The 17,349-nt window shown below is 39.7% G+C and overlaps 1 protein-coding gene across 4 annotated transcripts in view; it reads right to left on the reverse strand.

Moving 5' to 3' along the window:
• The window catches only part of LOC131928558 (calmodulin-A), a 50,862-nt gene extending 37,486 nt beyond the window's left edge, over positions 1-13,376 (reverse strand). For 2 of the 4 annotated variants that reach the window (XM_059284626.1, XM_059284624.1), the window contains exon 1: positions 12,618-13,376. In XM_059284626.1, coding sequence (XP_059140609.1) covers positions 12,618-12,632 — 15 coding nt within the window. In that variant the 5' untranslated portion in view covers positions 12,633-13,376. Of the gene's footprint in view, positions 1-3,026; positions 3,420-12,617 lie in introns of those variants that run through there. The other 2 variants (XM_059284623.1, XM_059284625.1) reach the window with 2 other exon arrangements.
• Between the last annotated feature and the right edge of the window lie 3,973 nt (positions 13,377-17,349).

The following is a 17,349-nucleotide window of genomic DNA, read 5'->3' on the forward strand; positions in this document are numbered from 1 at the left end:
ATGTATATTCTTAACCAGAACATACATCTAATATCGTATACTGACCGAAACTATGATTCAACATAATAACCAAATACATTTCTTGTACTTTTTTTCTCAGAGGCGTAGCGATGGGGGGGGGGGGGGAAATATGTCCCCGGGCGCCGACCTTAGGGGGCGCCAAAATGGGTTGTAAAAACAAATTAATATGTCATTTTAGCTGCAGTTTTGCAGTTTGAGGGATGGGGGGTTGGTGAAAATCAAAAGTTTGAGGGGGGGGGGGGGGTGCAAATCGAAAAGTTGAGGGGGGTGCAAATTGAAAATTTGCTCCCGAGGGGGGCGCAAAATTTTAATTATTAATTAATAATTAACCCTAAACCATTAAGTCTAAATTACAAACACGACCCTAAGGTGTTACGCCTTACCACAACAACAACAAGAACAAAAATAATAAAACGTTGACTGTAAGCACTTACCCCTACCGGCATGTTCTAAGTGTGATGTAAGCTACAAATTTTTACTAAACCTTCCACAACACGACCTCACTAATTCTAAGCTTCACCGCATATATTATATATATATTTATATGTATGTGTGGGTGGGTGTGCGTGCGTGTATGCGTGCGTGTGTGTGGGGGGGGGGGGGGAGGGTGCTAAGTGTTCACAGAAGCGTGCAAAAAAAAAACCGTGGAAAAGGAAATGTGTTTGATGTTCCAATTTGTAAACGGTTGGTTACCAACGGCTCAAACAGAGGCCGACCAATCGGTGGTCTCTTCTCTCAATTAGAATGCAAGAAGGAATACAGCTATCATCAAATGTTGGAATAGCCCATGATGTATACTGCTATCATCAAATGTTGGAACAGCCCATGATGTATACTGCTATCATCAAATGTTGGAATAGCCCATGATGTATACTGCTATCATCAAATGTTGGAATAGCCCATAATGTATACTGCTATCATCAAATGTTGGAATAGCCCATGATGTATACTGCTATCATCAAGTTTTGGAATAGCCCATGATGTATACTGCTATCATCAAATGTTGGAATAGCCCATAATGTATACTGCTATCATCAAATGTTGGAATAGACCATGATGTATACAGCTATCATCAAATGAATTCATGTAGCGTAATAATTTCGCTCTGTGAATAAATTACACCCCCCCCCAACCCCAAATAATAGGCCATGCGTGTTTTCATGATAGCTACTTTAGCTTACCATATCTGAAGCATCGCTCAGAAAATATCTATATATATAATTCTCTTCTGGGAGACGCTAGAAAACGCTACCATCCCCACCCCTACATGATCTGGTGAGCTGTGGTTCACGCTAAATGTTTACAAGCAGAGCCGGTTTTAGTGACGACTATTAGGGGCAGATAATTTAGTTTGAAACTATTTTAAACGTAGGGGGGAGGGTAACTAAGTGGAATTTACTTTAACGGAAGGGGGGATGGAGGGGGGGTATCGTCCTTAACGAGCTAGTTATAGTGTTTTATAGAAATGTTTTCAGTGGCAGCGTTGGTACTGTCGAATTCACAAATTATAAATTACTGAAAAGTAGAAAAAACAACAACTAAATAGCGGCGTATGATATGCCGCGGGTCGGCTCGTTGTATATATTATGGAACAAACTGAATACATACGAGACGGTAAACCTAACGTGCTGACCGTGTGATCGGATGCTAACTCGAATGTATCGAGTTCGGATCCCGGGCACGAGTCTGTAAGACGTTCCTGAGTCCACCCAGCTCTGATGGGTACCTGACTCACTGAGTCCACCCAGCTCTGATGGGTACCTGACTCACTGAGTCCACCCAGCTCTGATGGGTACCTGACTCACTGAGTCCACCCAGCTCTGATGGGTACCTGACTCACTGAGTCCACCCAGCTCTGATGGGTAACTGACTCACTGAGTCCACCCAGCTCTGATGGGTACCTGACTCATTGAGTCCACCCAGCTCTGATGGGTACCTGACTCACTGAGTCCACCCAGCTCTGATGGGTACCTGACTCACTGAGTCCACCCAGCTCTGATGGGTACCTGACTCTAGTCCACCCAGCTCTGATGGGTACCTGACTCACTGAGTCCACCCAGCTCTGATGGGTACCTGACTCTAGTCCACCCAGCTCTGATGGGTACCTGATTAACTGAGTCCACCCAGCTCTGATGGGTACCTGACTCACTGAGTCCAGCCAGCTCTAATGGGTACCTGACTCACTGAGTCCACCCAGCTCTGATGGGTACCTGACTCTAGTCCACCCAGCTCTGATGGGTACCTGACTCACTGAGTCCACCCAGCTCTGATGGGTACCTGACTCTAGTCCACCCAGCTCTGATGGGTACCTGACTCACTGAGTCCACCCAGCACTGATGGGTACCTGACTCACTGAGTCCACCCAGCTCTGATGGGTACCTGACTCTAGTCCACCCAGCTCTGATGGGTACCTGACTCACTGAGTCCACCCAGCTCTGATGGGTACCTGACTCTAGTCCACCCAGCTCTGATGGGTACCTGACTCACTGAGTCCACCCAGCCCTGGCTTGTACCTGACTCACGTTAGTAAAGTACAAGCCGCTGGGCATAGTGCTGACCATAGTATCTACACGTATGCCGAGATCACTGAAACAGGTGGTAAATTTGAAAGAGGTTTGAGGTTACTCTAAATGAAACAAAAATACAATTCTAAAACCTTAATCAAAATCCAATTCTGAATTTTAGCAAATGTTGTATGGGTAACCTTATATTGTGCATTTAAACATTAACTAAAGACATTAACCTCAACGATAATCTATAGCAATACCGTTAGGTTCTTAGCTTTTACCTAGCGGTATGCTTAGCTTACAAAAATATTTTGATAACCTGAATCCTTAACCAGAACATACCCTTAATGTCGTACACTAACCAAAACTATGATTCGAGATTATAAGCCAAAATCAATAACCCTGAAATATTAAGATAACTCGAATTAAAATCTTAGCCATACGGTGATGAGGTTGATCATAACAAAATAACGATAAAACACATACGTGACAACTTACCTTTTCTGGTATCGCTTGCAGCATTTTCTCCGTGTGGTGTACGCAACGAATTCTCCACAACACAACCTAACAAATTATTTTAGACCGTCCACAACACAACCTAACAAATTATTTTAGACTCTCCAAAACACAACCTAACAAATTCTCTCTAGACCGTCCAAAACACAACCTTAAAAATTTATTTTAGACCGTCCACAACACAACCTAACAAATTATTTTAGACCGTTCACAACACAACCTAACAAATTTTTTTAGACCGTCCACAACACAACCTAACATTTTTTTTTAAATTGTCCACAACACAACCTAACAAATTATTTTAGACAGTCCACAACACAACCTAACAAATTATTTTAGACCGTTCACAACACAACCTAACAAATTTTTTTAGACCGTCCACAACACAACCTAACAGACTCTCGCGTTCACCAAACAAACACCATATTTTCCTCAAACAGCCCCCCACCCTTCAACACATCACGATTTACAAGTTTCGTTTTTTTATTTCTGATCGTTCAAGTCCGAAATCCATACAGAGATAACACGCCTCGGAAACCTAACTCCAATTAGACCACTTGTGTCGGAGAATTTGTTAATGGCGAACTTGTTTTGCTTTGCTGATCACTTGGAAACATCAGCCTAGGTAGGCGATCTAGTTTGTAGTCACTAGACGTGGTAACTTATTCCCTGGAGATTTCGTTTTTAATTAAACCGTCATTAATCAATCATTTGACCGCCGGATTGCTATACACATGTGAGGTCATTAGGGCCTGTATTTAACCTTGCCTTATATATATTTAATTATATATATATATATATATATATATACATATATATATATATATATATATATATATATATATATATATATATATACTATATGCAGCGATTCCGAATAAATAAAGGAATATAGGAAAAAATAGAATGTTACTAAACAATGATTTCATCAGACTACGCCACCCGAAGGGCTTGTAAGTCTCGGTCTCTCTCGTTTAAAATTATAAATCTCGTTAGGCCAGGTAGAGATATAATTTTCGAACTAAATTAGTTGTTGTGAACATGATACACACTGATAACAAAAAATAATGGCGGCTATTCGTTTGTAGGCCTGGCTTCAAGATTATAAAATACCAGGAGTACCCAAAACGAAACAAATATTTTTTTAAATGTACCAATAACAGAATCGAATAAAGTACTGGCAGGCTTAGGCTAAAAATATTATATTAAAATTGTAAATACGTTTAGAAAACTTGTTTCGGTTTCGAATAAATAATAACAAACTGTATGCTTTTTTTTAAAAAAAATCACAATTTATCATAGGCTATATTTTATTTAATGCTAGCCTACATCTTGTAGTATATCATTATCATTGTTTACAATTCAAATTACTTAACAATACTAGCAGTAGCATTTCTATTTTTGTACCGATCTAATAAATATATTCACACTTGGTTTAAACATATTAGCTGGCAAGAAAGTGAACAATAATTTGGTGACCTACTTACAAGCCCGATAGAAGAATAAATTAACGAAAACACTCTCCTATAATCAAAAACTATATACTTTTTAATTCCTATATTTAGCTAGCATGAAATTGAAACTAATCCTAACAGACACATCCATAAGAAAGTAAAACCAGTCTCAACATCCTACGACGAAAACCACAAAGTATATGACCACATAATAAGACTAGAAAGAACTGAACTGTTTTCTTGCTCCGCAGAAATTGAAATATTAGCCCAAGAAAAAAGAAAATAGCAACAAAATTGTTAATCGTCTGATTAGTTTCAAGTGCGCGGACTGCTAAGGAGAGAGAAAGGCGGGAGAGAAAAAAAATAGAAGGTAGAACGCAAAAAAAAAAAAGCTATCGAGTATAGCGAACACAAGATGATGTTAGCATAACTAGATTTGTCCAGCAGGTTACAGCGTAGCGTATTTAGATTATTGAATGCGTTTCTTTAAGTGCTGAGGGAAGGGCTATGGGGGAGGGTATTAGGGGGGAGGTGTGATAAAATAAGCTTTGACGAATTTGTATGTACAAAAACTGTTCTGTCGTACAATTCGTCATTCAGTATGTACAACTTTTTTTTATTATAAAAAAAATTATGTCATTCAATATGTACAAAAACTGTCATATCGTACACACATGTTATTCAGTATGAACAATAACTGTTTTATTACGCTAACATTGTGTCATTCATTATGTACAAAAACTGAGTTATTGTACTAACATTATATCATTCATTTTTGTAAGAATTCGTTATAAATCATTGAAAAAAAATGTAATCTGCATTCGGGATATGTTGTGTTAAATTGCCCCCACTTGTAAAAGTTAATAAGATAATCACAAAATCAATTCAAATTGAACTACTGAGTTTGAAATTTCGAACTGACCGAAAAACAATAATAAAACAACGTTGTAACAACACTAAAATAAATGTCGAAAGCTCACGTCAAACAAAGCTTTTTTTTTTTATATAGGCCTGCTTATAAGAGATTGAGTTTTATTATCCGAAACTAGTTTCATTTTTTTATTAAACAAAAAACCAGGCAAGAACTGGAACATTGGTTCAATTGTATTCTTTGAAACTACTCTTTTTAAAAGCAAGAAAAGAAAAAAAAAACTTGATAAATACTATAAACCAAAAAATGTATATGGTAATAAATGCTTATTTATACTTTTAATGATAGTTTATTTATATTTTTTTTTTAAAAAAGAATTTTTATAAAGTATATCAACAAGTTGCGAAGAACAATCCTCTATACCATTGCCTTAAATTGTCAACATTATCAATTAATCGTAGTGAAAGTAAGTGTAATGTATGTTTTCATTTTATACATGCATTTTATACACACACACACACACACACATATATATATATATATATATATATATATATATATATATATATATATATATATATATAAATATATATATATATATATATAAATATATATATGTATATATATATATATATATATATATATATATATATATATATATATATATATATATATATATATATATATGTGTGTGTGTGTGTGTGTGTGTGTGCGTGTGCATATGTGTGTGTGCCTGTGTGTGTGTATGTGCATACGAGGGTATCAATACCATCAGTGGCATCATAAAAAAGTGAATGTCTCATCCATCCATCAACATCCACCACCTCCCACACACCGCCCATAGCAAAAAAACTGGCACACATCATTAATGACTGACTAACGTGTCATTCGTGTGTAGCCATGCACAAACTATAAGGCTAACAACGCGAACGTGATGTATCCGTGTTTCGATGGGTTGGATTGCTAGTACACTATAGTGGATGTAAAGAAATCAGTACACGAAATGAAATAGTCATGTATATTAGCACACACACACTATATATATATATATATATATATATATATATATATATATATATATATATATATATACGTCTCCATTTAATTTAGAATGTAACACATACAAGGTGATAATTTGTAGCATTTCGAGGGGCGGAAGTAGCTTACACTGTGATGTAAATTGTGTATTAATTAAACATAAAGATGTAAATTAGGTATTAATTATGTATTAATTTAACGTACCTATTTGAATTGTTCATAAAAAGTCACAATGTTATTTTGCGCTAATTTAACATCACGATAAATAAATTAATAAACATTGCTATGTAAATTATGCAGTAATTTAAAAATTGCGATGTACATTGGGCAGTAATTAAAAGCTATATCAACATTATATGCGCATAAAACACTGCGATGGAAATTGTTCATTAATTAAACATTACAATGTAACTGTGTGTTAATTAAACATTTCTTGCGACGTAAATTGTATTTTAATTAAAACTTTAGACTAACATACAAATCGTTAAAATGTACACAAAACACATTTGAACACAAACACTGATATTGATACCCGGCACAGTTTTACAATAAACACAACCGCACTAAGACGGGCATTGATGCTCCATACACTTTTACACTAAAAACAACCGCACAAAGACGTGCAAATCGATGTGTAAACCAAATCTCCAGAGTTCTACATTACGATTACACCGTACTCCACTTCACTAGAAATGCATTCTAGTGCCATTCTTGATACGTTTTCTAGATAATCATTTACTTGAAATAGAATTAAATGTATTTTAAAATATCGAAATTGAAAGAAAAAGCCGGTTATACCAAATTAAATATTTTAACTTGCTTTAACTAAAATAACTGCAAGAACCACATTTGTCAATACACTATCCCTTTATTTTCCACCAAAAACATGTACGAAACATGAACTTAACTTTTTACATTTACTGTAAGCTAATACGAAAAGCTGAGTCCCTGAGTCCACCCAGCTCTGATGAGTACCTGACTTAAGTTTCGGAAACAAAGGCGGCTGGACATAATGCTGACCACAATATCCACCTGTACGCCGAGGTCATTGAAACAGATGAACTCTACTTTATCAGCTTCATGTGTCTTAAAGAATAAGAGAAGCATCGTTTTTTCCCTTTAAGTACCGAATGAAAATATCTGTAGATGGGTGGGGGGGGGGCGAAGAACTCCCTAAAAATCTACCATGAGATTTACTGATTTCTCTACGCGCATATGAAGACAAATGACTAACACACCCAAAAGCGTTGTGTTATTGAAGTCTTACATATTAGGAAATAATCTTTATAACTGTAAAACTGTAAAATGAAAATAATCTTTAAGCAGATAACGTACTTGACAACCCCACCCCCTCCCCTCCGTGTTCCATAACGCTACAATCCATGTGAACAGTCACAAAACATGTCTTAATTTACCACAGACCTTGCCCCATAATGTTAGAACCCCTGAAAACGGTCCCCAAACATGACTTAATGTACCACAGATTGCTCCCCCCCCCTTGCCCAATAATGTTAGAACCCCTAAAAAAGGTCCCCAAACATGACTTAACTACAGACACAACCCTCACCCCCTACCTCAAGATGTTAGAAAACCTTTAAACTGTCACCAAACATGACTTAATGTACGAAAGACACCCCCGACCTATAAACTTAAAATCTCTGTAAACAATCACCCAACATTACTTAATGTACCAACCTCACCCCTACCCCAAAATGCTAGAACCTCTATATAAACAGTCACCAAGCATGACTTAATATACCAACCCTACCCCAAAATGCTAGAACCTCTATAAACAGTCACCAAACATGACTTAATATACCAACCCTACCCCAAAATGCTAGAACCTCTATAAACAGTCACCAAACATGACTTAATATACCAACCCTACCCCAAAATGCTAGAACCTCTATAAACAGTCACCAAACATGACTTAATATACCAACCCTACCCCAAAATGCTAGAACCTCAGTCACAAAACATGATTTAACACCACCGACACCTCCAATCAATCAAGCCACCGACTACAGCCTGTAATCAATTAGAAAGCTGTAGACAGACACGTTATCTCGTGTAATGAAAGAACTATGTTCAAATTATCAGCCACTGCTACACATTTTGATACCCAACATTCGATAATTAGATAGCTCATGCTACACTGCGGCTTAGACATATCGATATCATTATGAAGAAACGTAAATTTAGACACATCTTTAGTGAGTGTCAAAGACTTTAGTTAGTACAAACATTGTGTTTAGATCTGATATTTTCATTTGAACCCATTATAGTACACATCCCTTGCTTAGTGAGTTGCTTCTTTCTCGAAAGGAGGGGGGGGGAGGAGGAAACGACTGTATATGAGGGAAATGCAGTATGTCCATAAAATTAGGATACATCATTAGTGATTGTCAAAGGCTTTTGTTAATGCAGACATTGTGTTTAGAATTGACATTTTCATTGGAACCCATTCGAATACACAACCCTGGTTTAGTGCGAAAAGGGGGGGGGGGGAGGTATAGAAGGGAAATGCAGTATGTCCACTTTAAAAAAAATTAATGCACATTTATATTTATGTTGGCATTAATGCAAGCTAGCAGAACACACTTATAAAATGTCAACAACAAAAAAATGCTAATTTTTTTTTTTTTTTGAAAACGTTGTTACACAATAGTTAGCACTATTATAAAATAGGAATGAGATTTAAAAACACATTTTCTCAAGATTCAGTTTTTTGGGACATACTGCATTTATCCTCTTTGCAGACTAATTATTAATCCTTTTGCTTGCCCCTTGAAGAGCACCCAATGGTAATTCCGTTCGCGACTCTACTTCCACGCTGTCACCGGTGGCTCCCACCCAAAACCAAACCACACCCAACTTTTTTCCCCGGCTAAACTTACCTGAATAAATATGTGTACTTTTCAGAGTTTCTTCCAGGCATCCCTTTGCCTCCCTCCCCCCCCCCCTCCCCGAAGAAAGTCTACCCCCCCCCCCCCCGTAACGAAAACATAGAAAACATATAATTTTACCAGTGCCCCCCGCCCCCCCCCCCCCCCCGAAGAAAAAAGTCTGGATGAAGCACTGATGCTTTTGTGTGTTTGTGTGTGTGTAATGTATCTATGCATGTATAAGTGTGCCCGTGTTTGTGGGTGTGTGTGTGTTTATGTGTGTATGTATGCATGTGTGCAAGCACACACATGCCATCCCGGGACTAACCCCCCCCCCTTCTCACCAACAGCACGCCACGACGCCATCTTGTCTATCCCCATTTATTCACCTTTTTTTTCAACCCGACGCACCCTACGACAATTAACTCCAATCAATTTAGTAACCTAATTACACCGCATCATTACCACTGGCGTTCTACCGTCACCTCCATTAGTACCGCGTTAACTAAATGTGTATAAATAATTGCACCTTCCTAAAATCAAACACACCAGTACATTCGCAACCCCGGCGAAATTTTTTCCCCCTCATGGATGATTTGTTATTAATGTCTTCGTCTGTTGTATTGATTTTATGTTGAAAAATGTAGGTTTCGTTGGCTAAGCATTGGGCTTACAACATACAATCATCATGTTTTTTTTAATAGAAACACAAACTTAAGTATTGCACAATGACGTGAGTTTGTTTTTAACTTCATCCCTTGGTCGAAAATAGAATAATTTTGTCTAAAGATAGACGTATACTAGAGAAAGAGACAAACGTATCTGAAAAGATAGCAGAACCGCCCCTAAGGCACAGACAATAAATGCACATTAAAATATATCTTAATGTGAGTTATAAAATATTTTCAAAATACAGAGATTAAAACGTTTGTAACGATGGGGTTATTTGGGGAGAGGGGAGAGGGGAAGCACGCACATTTAGTGCATTCTAAATGAGATTTTATCATAACATTAAATAATGTATGAATGTGGATGAGATTTTATCATAACATTAAATATTGTATGAATGGGGATGAGATTTTATCATAACATTAAATAATGTATGAATGGGGATGAGATTTTATCATAACATTAAATAATGTATGAATGTGGATGAGATTTTATCATAACATTAAATAATGTATGAATGGGGATGAGATTTTATCATAACATTAAATAATGTATGAATGGGGATGAGATTTTATCATAACATTAAATAATGTATGAATGGGGATGAGATTTTATCATAACATTAAATAATGTATGAATGGGGATGAGATTTTATCATAACATTAAATAATGTATGAATGTGGAATGGCGTGGTTGGTTAGAGAGAGCGCTCGACTGCTAAAACTTAAGTCTGAGTTTGAATCCCAGAGTCTAATCCGTGGTATGTCTTTGAGTCCACTCAGCTCTTAGAGATACCTGACTCACGTTAATGAAAGTAAAGGATGGGCATAGGACTGACATCACTCAACATCACTGCTCAACACAATGAAGAACATCATCATCATATCATCTATTCCTTTTCATGCCCAAGGCACATGGGGCAGATGCAGTAGAGTTCATCCGTTTCAGATAGTATGGTCAGCACTATTCCTAGCCGCCTTTACTTCCCCTAACGTGAGCTGGATACCCATTAGAGCTGGGTGGACTCAGAGACCTTCTGCTGACTTGAACCCGGATTCGAACCCAAGTAAATTAGCAGTTGTTGACTGCACTATCGCTTCAAATGTCCAGAATACGGAAACAGTCGGACCCAAAAGAGTATCGTCACCTGTATTTTATCGAATATGACCCGAGTGAACTCATTAGCCGACCACGTGACCTAAAGTCATCAGCGATATCTTTAAGCCACTCAGTAATTAACAATAGAAGTATCACTAAACTCTGCTAATCCTGAGCTAATCTCGGCAACACACGCTCAAGGCCGCGGATAATCTAAGCACGTAGTATTACGACATTATCCGCGTAGATTTATGTGGTCTGTGTGAAATAACAATGTGGTTTTGTGTGAACTGATAATGTGGATTTGTGTGAGCGAATAATGTGGATTTGTGTGAAGTAACAATGTGGTTTTGTGTGAACTGATAATGTGGTTTTGTATAAACTGATAATGTGGTTTTGTATAAACTGATAAGGTGGTTTTATGTGAACTGATAATGTGGTATTGTGTGAACTGATAATGTGGTATTGTGTGAACTGATAATGTGGTATTGTGTGAACTGATAATGTGGTTTTGTATAAACTGATAAGGTGGTTTTATGTGAACTGATAATGTGGTATTGTGTGAACTGATAATGTGGTATTGTGTGAACTGATAATGTGGTATTGTGTGAACTGATAATGTGGTTTTGTGTGAACTGATAATGTGGTATTGTGTGAACTGATAATGTGGTATTGTGTGAACTGATAATGTGGTTTTGTGTGAACTGATAATGTGGTTTTATGTGAACTGATAATGTGGTATTGTGTGAACTGATAATGTGGTTTTGTGTGAACTGATATTCTGGTTATATGTGATTTAATAGTGTGGTCTTTGCGAAATAATTACTGCGTTCCATGTAAACCAACAATGTGGTTTTGTGTGAACTCATAATGTGGTTATGTGTGAACTGATATTGTGGGCTAAGATAATTAATTACTGTAATTGCTTGAAATATGCTCGAGATTTCAAGGACGAAAACGCTTTTACGAATGGAAGAAATTATATAATTATGTTTCTTATTTTTAATACATTTAAAAGCTAATTAATTATAAAGGTTTTTTTATATATCTTTAATTTTCCATTTTGTTGTAGAAATGAATTAATCGTAAAGTTTTGAAACAAAATGGCTGCAAGCAAAAGCATACAGAGACAGACAGACAAATGTAAACATTTTTAGACCATACTTTTAACTCTTAAAATAGTTCCATTCTATTTTCAATTATGTGGGTGTCTAGATTAAGTTAAAAATAATCAAATGCAGAGTGGGGTCGGCGTGGTCGGGTTGGTAAAGCTCATGGTAGCCAAGCCGAGAAGTCTCGAGTTCGTACCCCGAACAGGTGAGACAACCCATGCAGGAGAGATAACTCCAAAATTAAACAACTGCTGCCTTGTAGTTTGTTCTTGGTTGGACAAAGGCTATGGAAGCAAATCCAAAAAAAAAGCAGGCTGATATTGGAGTACACTGCCTATACGGCGCTTAACACGTTGACACGTAATACTTAAGTTTATTCGAGGAAATTCCTTCCAACATTACAGTTAAGAACGAAGAAGAAGAAGAATATGAAGAGTAATACTTACATTAACTGTCGTCATGTTGTATTCGTATTTAACTACAAAATTAATAAATAAATTGTCACTCGTATTGATTCCGAACAGATTAGCTCAAAACTATCTGCTTCTTTTAAAATAAAATTCTTCCTTTTTCAGTATATTTCGAATTAATAAAACAATAAATTTCGCTCCGTCAGAACACAAATCACACTAGATGCCCCTAATCCACATCCTTCCTGCTCAATAAAACCACAGGCTTTAATCGGAATATCTAACAACTAGATCGATTTCATTATCCTCGTAACACTAGAGTATTTTATTGAGGAGATCACTCCTGCCAATCTTGTAAAAGACTTCCGGTTTTTCAATAAAGACAGACGCGTCTAGTTGAATCTGTGCTGAAGTATAGCCACAGGCTAGAAATGTATCATTTGTCTCAAACTCTTAGCTACCTATATTTGTTCCTGAATTTATATCCAATATAATTTTTTTAACAAATTTCAGTAATGTGAATACTCAAATCGACTTTAACTCTTTTCAATGCACAACACGGTAAGTAGGCCTACTACTGTGACTAATTTTCACTTCAATCCAAGTATTTGTTTCCTTAATTAAATCTGAATACGGCCTACTCCTTCTTTTCTATAAACCTTTAACAATTAACGAATCCCCTACACAATTCCTGATCTTAAACTAACCTCTGCCTAGAAATGACAACACAATTTTTTTGAAATACAATACATCCCCACGGTACGACTTCCGATGCTGCCTTCAAGCCCTAGCCTTTGCTATCGGCCCGTATCACAAATCGATTACTCCCCCTCCCCCCCCAGCACCATCCACCCCCCCCCCCCCACCCCCTCCATGCTAACTGTTCAATATAATGTCGATCACCGACGCGTTAGCAGAATTGAAATGAGACGGGCAGAGGCACGCGTCAGGCCGGTGGCTTTGTTCTGTGGTGTGACGGTGGTGGTGGGGGTGGGGGAGGGGAGGGGGGAGGGGGGGGACTTGCTGATTTTTAACTTCAGGGGTTGTCGGTGTTGGTATGCCGGGCATGTTGTGTCTGGTGTATTGATTCATGCTGGTGCTAGGTGGTGTGGTGTGGGTGAGTGGGTGGGAGGGAGGGAGGTGGGGAGGAAGGGTGCGGTGTGGTGTGGCGTAAGCGATGGTGTGGCCATGATTGATGGGGTATGATGGGTGAGGTATGATAGGTGAGGTATGATGGGTGGGGTATGTGATGGGTGAGGTATGATGGGTGAGGTATGATGGGTGAGGTATGATTGATGGGGTATGATGGGTGAGGTATGATGGGTGAGGTATGATGGGTGGGGTATGTGATGGGTGAGGTATGATGGGTGAGGTATGATGGGTGAGGTATGATGGGTGAGGTATGATGGGTGAGGTATGATTGATGGGGTATGATGGGTGAGGTATGATGGGTGAGGTATGATGGGTGGGGTATGTGATGGGTGAGGTATGATGGGTGAGGTATGATGGGTGAGGTATGATGGGTGGGGTATGTGATGGGTGAGGTAAGTGATGGGTGGGGTATGTGATGGGTGATGTATGTGATGGGTGAGGTATGATGGGTGAGGTATGATGGGTGAGGTATGATTGATGGGGTATGATGGGTGAGGTATGATGGGTGAGGTATGATGGGTGGGGTATGTGATGGGTGAGGTATGATGGGTGAGGTATGATGGGTGAGGTATGATGGGTGAGGTATGATGGGTGAGGTATGATTGATGGGGTATGATGGGTGAGGTATGATGGGTGAGGTATGATGGGTGAGGTATGATGGGTGAGGTATGATGGGTGAGGTATGTGATGGGTGAGGTATGATGGGTGAGGTATGATGGGTGAGGTATGATGGGTGAGGTATGATGGGTGAGGTATGATGGGTGAGGTATGATGGGTGAGGTATGTGATGGGTGAGGTATGATGGGTGAGGTATGATGGGTGAGGTATGATGAGTGAGGTATGATGAGTGAGGTAAGATGAGTGAGGTATGATTGGTGAGGTATGATGGGTGAGGTATGATGGGTTAGGTATGATGGGTGAGGTATGATGGGTGAGGTATGATGGGTGAGGTATGATGGGTTAGGTATGATGGGTGAGGTATGATGAGTGAGGTATGATGAGTGAGGTAAGATGAGTGAGGTATGATTGGTGAGGTATGATGGGTGAGGTATGATGGGTGAGGTATATGATGTGTGAATATGTGATGAGTGAGGTATGATGGGTGAGGTATGATGGGTGAGGTATGATGGGTGGGGTATGATGGGTGAGGTATGTGGTGGGTGAGGTATGATGGGTGAGGTATGATGGGTGAGGTATGTGATGGGTGAGGTATGATGGGTGAGGTATGATGGGTGAGGTATGTGATGGGTGAGGTATGATGGGTGAGGTATGATGAGTGAGGTATGATGGGTGAGGTATGATGGGTGAGGTATGATGGGTGAGGTATGTGATGGGTGAGGTATGATGGGTGAGGTATGCGATGGGTGAGGTATGATGAGTGAGGTATGTGATGGGTGGGGTATGATGGGTGAGGTATGTGATGGGTGGGGTATGATGGGTGAGGTATGTGATGGGTGAGGTATGATGGGTGAGGTATGATGGGTGAGGTATGTGATGGGTGAGGTATGATGGGTGAGGTATGATGAGTGAGATATGATGGGTGAGGTATGATGGGTGAGGTATGATGGGTGAGGTATGATGAGTGAGGTATGATGAGTGAGGTAAGATGAGTGAGGTATGATTGGTGAGGTATGATGGGTGAGGTATGTGATGGGTGAGGTATGTGATGGGTGGGGTATGATGGGTGAGGTATGTGATGGGTGAGGTATGATGGGTGAGGTATGATGGGTGAGGTATATGATGGGTGAGGTATGTGATGGGTGGGGTATGATGGGTGAGGTATGTGATGGGTGAGGTATGATGGGTGAGGTATGATGGGTGAGGTATGATGGGTGAGGTATGTGATGGGTGAGGTATGATGGGTGAGGTATGATGGGTGAGGTATGATGAGTGAGGTATGATGAGTGAGGTAAGATGAGTGAGGTATGATTGGTGAGGTATGTGATGGGTGAGGTATGATAGGTGAGGTATGATGGGTGAGGTATGATGGGTGAGGTATGATGGGTGAGGTATGATGGGTGAGGTATGATAAGTGAGGTATGATGAGTGAGGTAAGATGAGTGAGGTATGATTGGTGAGGTATGATGGGTGAGGTATGATGGGTGAGGTATATGATGTGTGAATATGTGATGAGTGAGGTATGATGGGTGAGGTATGATGGGTGAGGTATGATGGGTGGGGTATGATGGGTGAGGTATGTGGTGGGTGAGGTATGATGGGTGAGGTATGATGGGTGAGGTATGTGATGGGTGAGGTATGATGGGTGAGGTATGATGAGTGAGGTATGATGGGTGAGGTATGATGGGTGAGGTATGATGGGTGAGGTATGATGAGTGAGGTATGATGAGTGAGGTAAGATGAGTGAGGTATGATTGGTGAGGTATGATGGGTGAGGTATGATGGGTGAGGTATGATGGGTGAGGTATGATGGGTGAGGTATGATGAGTGAGGTAAGATGAGTGAGGTATGATTGGTGAGGTATGATGGGTGATGTTTGATCGGTGAGGTATGATGGGTGGGGTATGATGGGTGAGGTATGATGGGTGAGGTATGTGGTGGGTGAGGTATGATGGGTGAGGTATGATGGGTGAGGTATGATGAGTGAGGTAAGATGAGTGAGGTATGATGGGTGAGGTATGATGGGTGATGTTTGATCGGTGAGGAATGATGGGTGGGGTATGATGGGTGAGGTATGATGGGTGAGGTATGTGGTGGGTGAGGTATGATGGGTGAGGTATGATGGGTGAGGTATGATGGGTGAGGTATGATGAGTGATGCTTGATGGGTGATGTTTGATGGGTGAGGTATGATGGGTGGGATATGATGGGTGGGGTATAATGGGTGGGGTATGATGGGTGAGGTATGATGGGTGAGGTATGATGGGTGAGGTATGATGGGTTAGGTATGTGATGGGTGAGGTATGATGGGTGAGGTATGATGGGTGAGGTATGTGATGGGTGAGGTATGATGGGTGAGGTATGATGAGTGAGGTATGATGGGTGAGGTATGATGGGTGAGGTATGATGGGTGAGGTATGATGAGTGAGGTATGATGAGTGAGGTAAGATGAGTGAGGTATGATTGGTGAGGTATGATGGGTGAGGTATGATGGGTGAGGTATGATGGGTGAGGTATGATGGGTGAGGTATGATGAGTGAGGTAAGATGAGTGAGGTATGATTGGTGAGGTATGATGGGTGATGTTTGATCGGTGAGGTATGATGGGTGGGGTATGATGGGTGAGGTATGATGGGTGAGGTATGATGGGTGAGGTATGTGGTGGGTGAGGTATGATGGGTGAGGTATGATGGGTGAGGTATGATGAGTGAGGTAAGATGAGTGAGGTATGATGGGTGAGGTATGATGGGTGATGTTTGATCGGTGAGGTATGATGGGTGGGGTATGATGGGTGAGGTATGATGGGTGAGGTATGTGGTGGGTGAGGTATGATGGGTGAGGTATGATGGGTGAGGTATGATGGGTGAGGTATGATGAGTGATGCTTGATGGGTGATGTTTGATGGGTGAGGTATGATGGGTGGGATATGATGGGTGGGGTATAATGGGTGGGGTATGATGGGTGAGGTATGATGGGTGAGGTATGATGGGTGAGGTATAT

The sequence above is a fragment of the Physella acuta genome, unplaced genomic scaffold (genome assembly GCF_028476545.2).
Source record: "Physella acuta isolate Inbredline_101_S28 unplaced genomic scaffold, ASM2847654v3 ptg001518l, whole genome shotgun sequence".
NCBI classification, from domain to species: domain Eukaryota; kingdom Metazoa; phylum Mollusca; class Gastropoda; family Physidae; genus Physella; species Physella acuta.